This window comes from Ciconia boyciana, chromosome 13, assembly GCF_034638445.1.
Source record: "Ciconia boyciana chromosome 13, ASM3463844v1, whole genome shotgun sequence".
Lineage (NCBI taxonomy): Eukaryota > Metazoa > Chordata > Aves > Ciconiiformes > Ciconiidae > Ciconia > Ciconia boyciana.
The window spans coordinates 6,903,756-6,912,599 of record NC_132946.1 but is presented as its reverse complement, the minus strand read 5'-3'; the positions used below and the strand labels follow the sequence as shown (position 1 = coordinate 6,912,599).

General features: G+C 35.8%; 1 protein-coding gene across 2 annotated transcripts in view; it reads right to left on the bottom strand.

Annotated features, from left to right (window-relative positions):
• Nucleotides 1-3,031: 3,031 nt before the first annotated feature.
• The window catches only part of CHLSN (cholesin), a 135,173-nt gene continuing 129,360 nt past the window's right edge, over nt 3,032-8,844 (bottom strand). Inside the window, exons 4-5 of one of the 2 annotated variants that reach the window (XM_072878198.1) lie at nt 8,654-8,735; nt 3,032-4,241 (exon numbers count right to left, since the gene is read on the bottom strand). In XM_072878198.1, the coding sequence (XP_072734299.1) occupies nt 4,059-4,241; nt 8,654-8,735 (265 nt within the window). In that variant the 3' untranslated portion in view covers nt 3,032-4,058. The remainder of the gene's footprint in view (nt 4,242-8,653; nt 8,736-8,844) is intronic. The other variant, XM_072878197.1, reaches the window with a different exon arrangement.

Sequence of the window (8,844 nt, the reverse complement as noted above, 5' to 3'; positions counted from 1 at the left end):
TTTGTGATGAAACATCTATGCCTAGTTCCTATACTAAATGAACAGGAAAGTTCCCACTTACTACTTCTGTGCAGAATCAAATCCACACAGCAAAGTTGTTTCTCTAGCTTTAGTACTACTTTGTAGACCTAAATTTTGAAAATGAGAATAGCAGCAGAACTGCAAGGAAAAGACTGAATAAATGACTTATGAGCTACACACAATGGAAAATACAGTACTGATGACATAGTCAGAGGTTGAATCATACTACATATGCGTGAAGGAGTAAAATAAAATTACACAGACAATTTCCATTCTTATGTTTTCTAATTTTCTGAGTGCTTGACTTTGCAACTTAAATCTCTTTTATGATTGTTTTTTCTGACACTGATTTGCAGAAATGTGAGTAGATTTTAATGTTCTTTGCCTTACTCAGTGGCAAAAGTTTAAAAAACAAACAAACAAACAAAAAAACCCCAAGCTCAAACCAAAGAAGTGCATTTGTAAGCTATTTGAAATGATGGGAGATGAGTCAATAGTCACCTAGCTTTAAAAATCAACAGAAACACAGCGGAGCTATTCTCCAGTGAGAGTAAATAAGGAAATAAACTACACATTCAACAACTACGACACACCCTTTCCAAATAAGAACAGAGAATCATTTACGCAGTAATTTTACAATGGCGATAACAAATTAAAATTGTGGGCAGACAGCAGATAACCAAGAAGATATACAATCCATAGCAAGGATCAGCCAAATTAAAGGGAACTTTTTACGTTGTCAAAATTTGAGTAATTAGTACTTCTGTTAGAGGCACAGTTCCAGCTTTAAGCAATTCTAAGTAATTAATGTTCCTTTATTTTGCCTAGAAGTCCTGACTTCAGCATTCTCTTAGGATACAAATTTTTCTAGCTAGAGCTACACAATACAGATTAACTCAACTAGAAGACAATTAGAGTAGGCAGATGAAGATGTAGTTTGTCAGTAACAGTGTACACACTGTTACTTCCAGCCTTGGATGCACTTTTTATTAACACAGCAGACTGATTTAAACAGAAGCAGAGACACGATTTTGTCCTACCTGTATCCATATGATTGCCTAAGCTACAAGTGATGTTCAGATTTGAAAATTCTGCATGACCAAATGACAAAGCAAAGTGAATAAAGTGCCAGATTATATCTCCGGTAGAGCTTTGACCAGCTACAGGAATTCAATAACTGATTATACCCTTAATAATTTAAAATACATCATTCAAAATACATGATGCAGGAAATCTTGCTATACTTATTCATCACGCAATGTAAATCCCTAAATTAAAATGCCAAGCTGAGCAAGAAGCAGAAGCTGGCCTGGTGGCTAGCATATGGTAAAGACGGAATTTGGTTGCCAGAGGTGTTATTGCATTTGCACGCTGTGTTGGGTAAGCTGTCTGGGTCCTCACAATCTTGTCTTTAAAATGGGCCTAGCAATACGTATCTCCCAAAAATGTGTTTGTTTTTGCATTTATGGGTGTTTTGAAGACGACTTGTTTGCCAACCAGTTGAAAATTCTTTAAGAAAAGGGGCAAAGTAAAAAAGCAAAATGCAATTAAGAGTCCTTTCCTGTTTGCACATCAAGTATAAGACAACACTTCAAATATTTCGTATTGAGCTTTGAAACCCAAGACCTATACAGTAACAATACAAAGCAGAAGTTTTACAAGCCTTTTACCCAATATCCAGACACCACTGACCGCTGAACAGTACCATACACCAAGAGACATGTGGCAGAAAACATCATACTTCACTTTCTCTACCAAACACAACCATAGCAACAATTACCTTAGTTTTTAGCTTCTGAATTTTCCATAACTGGAAGAAGCGGAGGCCAAAGACCATGTCCTTCACACAGTAATTGGTAGCACTGAAGGGAAAGTTGGAACTGCAGCTGAGGAAGAGGAGTGCAGAGCAGGACCTCACTCGCAGAGGGCTATTACTGTACTGAGAGGCTCTAGCTGTTCTTTTCCAAATGTTATTGTTCACATGGACTCCAGATTGGCAGGCCTTATGTGCTTTTAATATTAATTGATATAAAAAGAAATATGACATTCTTGATCTACAAAGCCTCTCTTCTCACAGATTTGTCAACATTTGCATGTGGCCAGAACCAAGGTATAAGAACGGCAAATCTTGCCAAATCTATCAAAATCATCAAAGGTTCACATCTTTTTGCCCGGATCTTACCTTTACAATCCTTTTTACAAGTCTCTTCCAAAATATGGTTGCAATGTGTTTGTGCTTTTAAGCTGCAAGGTATATTAAGTGCACAGTGAAAGACCTACATTATTGTGTGATAGAGAAATCAAAAGTGGAAATTTTCAAATATCTCAGGGAGAACACAAAGTCTTCTCTGACACCTAAAATGCAATCATAAAGTCACAAAAAGACACTGAAAACATCACCCCTGAGAAATTCTTATTTTTCCTGATGGAAAGAAAAAAGTATCAGCTTCTGCTTGGAGTTACAGTAGTTCTTCTCAGCTGCATATTCTCAGACATAAAATATAAGATCCAAAGATCTTTCACTAGTTCACTTAATGTCAGTATAACTTCTTTTTATTACAGTCCCTTTTCAACAACTTTTCCACTGGAAGCTCAGTTTTACGTAGCTTTCGGCCTCAGAAAGGCTTTGACACTGCATGCATCCTCTGCAGCCCCCATCCAGCTATCACCCCATGGTATAGGACCAGCACCTGAGCTGCTGACGAACCATCGGCAGCTCAACAGAGAGGCTGCTGCTGTATTCTGCTCACTGTTGTGTTAAACTCCATCATGGTCATAGTGTTAGAGCAGGGCATGCTGGTCTCTAGCCTTTTTGGCTGAAAACATAATCTTGAAGAAGTCAGAAAGCATAAGTTATTTGTTACTAGTAATATATTTCATACTTTTAAAGATTTGTAGTAATCCATGACTGTGAAGGCTGTCAAATCCACTCAAATGCTTCTTATTGAAAAATTAGGCCTGCATATCCATAGATCCTCCCCTCCTTCACCCATCCAAATTAAAGCCGTAATTCCCAAAGACAGCCACTCTTCTAACACACTACACATTTCATATAGTTGTTATTAATAAAGTATGAACAATGTTTGCAGAAACATTAAAGAATCAGGTCAAGAACGCTGTCTGAACACAAGTGTTATTTAATAAGACAATCATCCAACTTTTGAGTAATTAATGTCCTTGGCTTTTACTGGAAAGCCTCATTTTTAGCACGTTCATAGGAGACAAACGTCCCACATCAAAGCGAATGAACACAAATCAACTCTTTTGGACACCAATTACAAGAGAAAGATGAAAATGCAATATTGGCAGGCTAGATACAAAATGTTGCAGCACAGCACCTCATCGTAGGGTAAGCTTAGGTACAATCAGATGATTTCACTACATATGGTCAAAGGATTTGATCTGTTCCCATCTATGCATTATCTGAGTATCTAAACAATTGTCATAAAGCATTTGAAAACTTTAAAATAGAAAAGGAAAACTAACAAAGCTGATGGTATCTCCAGATCACTGCATGAAGTACTAATAGGCAACTGTGTTATACAACCCGTGCTCAACAGACTGAAAATGATCTTTCCCAAATCCAAATGACATACTTCTAAAGCTGAAAGTGATAGATTACAGCTGGCTGAGCAAGCACTGTACTGTATGCTCATTTTAAAAGCTGCCATTGTAAAAAACCCTCCAGGCTTTTTGTTGGTTCCTTTGCTCTTCTTATTAAGAACTGCAAAGCTCCTCTTATTTAACAGTAATTACATGGGGAGGTGGAGAAAAACTAACAAGAAAGGTTTATTTTTCTAAAGATATGCAGTAAGATTACTTTTAATCAGAACAGCACATCTATGGAACAAATATGATATTTTTATTTTATCACCTCAAAACATGATAAATATTTGCAATTGGAAACAATTATGAGTATAAATTCTGACAATTAGGACTCTCATTAGAAAATATGTCTTTACAACTAATTTATAGTCTCTGTATATGACATCCTATCCTTCTCTCCACAAGACAACCATTAAGACAGAAAACTACCCTCAGGACAGCAGTTGCAGAACTTGTCGTATGCGCTCACACTTCTCCAGCAGGTTTGGGTCTTCTGCATCGGAACCATCAAATTCCTTCATAAAAGCTTCAGCTTTCTGCACAGTTATGTCTCGCGCACCGCCTTGAAGCCCTTGCAGATAATCCAGTAGAATGGTAAAATACTTGTCTGGAACCTTTAAAGAAAAAAACAAGGAAGAAAAAAAACCTGCTTTATTTTCTTCTCTCTTAATACTCATTCACAATCATGTCAAACCATCACCTGAAAGATAATTAGGAGAACTGCATGGGCTTTTGTGTTTGCCAATGCCCACCTCTGAGTGGAAGTGTTTCTTGCCAAGGTTCAAGCTGCCGGGAGGGATGGACCATGGTGAGAGGACTGTCATGTGCTCAGATGGGCAAAGCATCTGAGAGGAAATTCTAAGCAGATGTGGAAATGCTGATCAGCAAACGCAAACGCTCCCTGACAGTCAGCTCAAGGCCGTGAGGGTTGTTGGAAGAAAAAAAAACACTAGCCAAATCCTACTTTTGGAAATATGTATGCAAACCTTACTAATTCAGTGAGAATTGCATGCACATGTCTGAGGAAAGAATTTTGCTGGAATTACCCTCACCCCTGCCCAAAATTATTCGTTTGCTAAGATGAGATACCACCCACCATCAAGCACTTTGACAGAATGCTTATACAAAGGAAAAGAATTTAATTTGAAAAACAAATTGAATTCAGACATATGGAAATAATTTTTAAATCATGCTGACTAAAACTGATAGGCTCTACTAACATGTCTAACATTAAAAGCAGTTTAGTCATCTACAGTTGCATTACCCCCATTTCACTCCCTTTCTAATTAACTACTCATAGGTTAGATTTTAGCTTATCTGGTACAACATACAATTTAAATGATCATTACATTAAATAATCTTGGCAATAACCTAGCAAAGACTTGTGAATGATTTATTCAGTATTTCAAACCAATGTATTTTCAAAAGTATTAGGTGAACAGATCTACGTTGAAGCATATCTTAACTTTATGTTGTGTATCTGTGGAACAGGTTTCAGCCAATAGGAGAATATTTCTGCTGTGAATCAGGAGATGTTAAAATGACCTAATCCTGCAAATATTTTTTCTCCATGTTTAACTTTACACATACAACTTTAAAAGGCATACTCGACATGAGTCAACTTAAACACATACGTAAGTATTTAAAGGGTTGGAGACTAATTATTCAAGGGCTGTTTCAATTCTGCAAAGTATCAACATTTCAGAGAAGACAGAGCTTCAACAGATACTTAATTTACAACTTATTTCTCCATCGACATTTGGCAGCATAACTTTGATCACTAAAACTTCTATCACTCCAAAAGAAGAGGAAGAAAGAATATTCCAACGCTGCCTTCATCAATCAGGGATATTGCAAAGTAATAAATCAAAACTAAAGTCTGCATTCAGCCTCATAACTTGTATGCTATGGAAAACCTTCTAATTCTTCACACAAACACTCTTGTGTTAAAGAAACAATACAGATACAAAAAAATATTAATTTTACAGTGACTAACACTGAAATGGATGATATACGAAGTGTTGCTATAATATACAAATCAAACACATTTAAACATAATAATAAATGTCTGTATTTTTGCAACCTTTTTACTCTCAGTAAACTGCTACTAATAACAGACAAAAACATTCAGTCACAATTTCAGCACGATAGCGCTCCTTTAATGCAGATGCTCAGTACCGGGTTTTTAAAGCTCAGCAACATTTCTATGTTTCAAACCTTAGCCAAATTATCTACATAATTTACACCTCTTGTTCTCAGACCTTGTGGTATAGTCATACCTCACTCTGTGGAATTACAGTTATTATTATACCATTTAAGCAAAGTGCTTAAAGGGGCAATTAAAAGCCTACTCTAAACTTAGAAATACCAAGTGTGCAGACAGACATGTGGCTGCCTGAAGCCTAGAAAGCATTTAGCATTTGGCCCTAATAATAAGTGCTCAAGTGTGCAAAAAGTCTGTTTTTTTCTTTAACACAGCTATTAGGTTTATTTCAGCAAGAGCTTACAATACAGTACCATGTAGGCAAGATAATATCTTTTTTTTTTCCTCCTTACACATACAATAGAGCCATAGCAATGACTGGACAACAGAACATAGGAAGTCCCAGCAAAAAGTTAATGAAATCCAAATTTTAATTCTTAAAATACAGTAGTACAAGAGCTGAAACTTCAGAGACTCTTGGCGAGGTTTTACAAGAAAGAACACGATCCTTCCCTAAGATCAGCTTTTGGTCAGGCCTGAAATTGGATATCAAGATCTCCCACCACGGCTCTGGCAAGTGGAAGTGATGCTTATGGGATTTTATTATTATTCTTTTCTTAAACTGTTTTGACCTTTTTCTTGTTTCTTTTTCTCTCTCACACACCAACCTTGCCTCTGTTCTAACTAGCTAATACGCACTGGAGCTGATTAATATGGAAATATCCTGAAGTGAAATAATTACCATCATCGAGAAAAGGGGGGAAATACTACAAAATAGTAGCAGGGAAAGAACAGTTATCACTTTTAAATTATACTGTGTAACTCAAGAGTTTCCAGACTTCTTAGACTTGCAGATGCCCACAAATTTACAAAGCAAATACAGATATCTGCAGAGTGAACTTCAGCTTACTGCTGCCAAGCTTGCTTTTCTTAGCTACCTTCTGAGGAAGCTTCAGAAAACCCTCCAGGGCCTTGCAGTCCAGAAGCTGAAGACAGCTGATATAGTTACTTTCTAAAAATGCCGTGCCAGATGACAAAGATCAACAAATGATCTATTGTTTATTTTACACTGGATCCTGAAGAAGTATATACACCGTAGGGATACAGGCTTGGCTTGGAAGCTGTCAGCCAACCACCAGATGGATTTTAAAGGGACTTAAAAAAACCTCATGTTGCAAAAGACTTTAAAACCTCAGCTTATTTCTTACAGAAGGAGGCCCATCAGTACAGGAAACTCAATTTATTCCTTTGCATGGCTTTTCAGTAGGCATCCAAGTGACACCATGAGATCAAAGACATGGCTTAGGAAGGAAAGAAACTCATGTCTCCTTTTGTATTTTAGTCATGGTTGGATATCCAACTGATTTTATTCTGTAATGGACAGGAAGCTGGATTTGGGTATAAAAAAAACATTCAAAAGAAGCTGGTCTGCCCTCCCTACAGTCCTGATGAAGAAAGAGACTTCATCACATGCTTGATTATAAGCACTTGAGCAGTTCTAACTTTACTGAATCTGGATGCAGATGTTAATCATTATCTAAAGTTCATATTCAATGCATCTCTGATTATTAAACAGTACAAAATAAGTGAATTTAAATAATTCATCACACTTTCATCAGATTAAAAAAAAAAATAGAACGGAAGTTTCATTTCAATGTTGAGAAATAAGGAGTTAAGCTGTGTTTTGATACAAAAAACAAACACTACTTACAGTTAATTATTTCCCAGTATATTTCAACACAAAATCTAAAGTAAACAGGTAAAAAAGTAAAAACATCATTCTGCCTGTGAAACAATTTCTAGGTAGCTTTAAAGAGCATACATTGATTTTGAAAGGTTGATAAAGACTTTCAAAGGAGAAACTTAACAATAGAAGACAGCACAAACAACCTAGATACCTACTATCGAATTTGTATTCTGCAACTAATCTTTTTAAAGTATTACACTGTGAGAACATTCTTGCCTTCAGGAAACTGTGCTTTTAATATCTGGTTCTCTAAAAGTATTTTTCAACATAAAGGCAACACCCTATGTCAGGTGATTGCCTTAAGAGCTGCTGAGTAATTTGGGTCAGGAAGATAGGTATGCTTAAACGTTTAAGCGCACACAAAAAATCAGCAAAAACTAACTGAATGTCAACTAAGTGAATCAATAAGTAAGGCACTGTGCAAATGGCTAGATGTTTGTTCTATTACACAACAAAATGAATGACCTGAAACCCTCCATTCAATACCATGATGGTCAGACGCTTATTGGAAATTCAATCTATGTTGTTCTTTAAGTTATGAAATGAATGGATTTCAGTAATGATGCAAGCCTAGCTTCTGGTTATACTTTATGCTTTTTACAATGAACATCAGGTTTCACTTATATTTTAATGAGAAAGCTATTTTAACATCTTGGCAATATGGCTGTACATCTTATATGGAGACAGAGATATCTGAAGCAATATGAGAATCATTGTTTACAGTATTGGGTTCCACATTCAGAAATTCAAATTAAGGATATGACTCAAATTCTCAGTACTCTCCAGATTTATCTAGAATATGAATCTGCTCTATTTATGCTTGACATATATCAAGTAAAAAAATCTAGCATACACTGGAGAATAATCGCCAACAAAATAAAAATATTAATTACAAGCAATTAAAATGATTCAGCATTTTGGTTAAAAACAAAGTAATTGATTTATAATTTATTAAAAAATTATTAGAACAGTGCATGGCTAGTACTAGCAACTTTTGGTTAATACAGAATAGCTATAACTAATGTATAAAACTTTATATCATATTTGTTCTGAGAACAAGCAGCATTAATACAAACCTTCTCTTTATCATACATGTGCAAGAGAAGCCAGGTTTGTCTTGTCTTTTGAAACTTCCATTCTTCTGGGTTTTCAGACCAGCTGTAGTAAATTAAAAAAAAAATTGCTTAAATGAAATATTGTGTGATCAAAACATTCATTATTCATAAAATATTTCCTACAATGACTCCAAGTGACTCTGTATGCACAA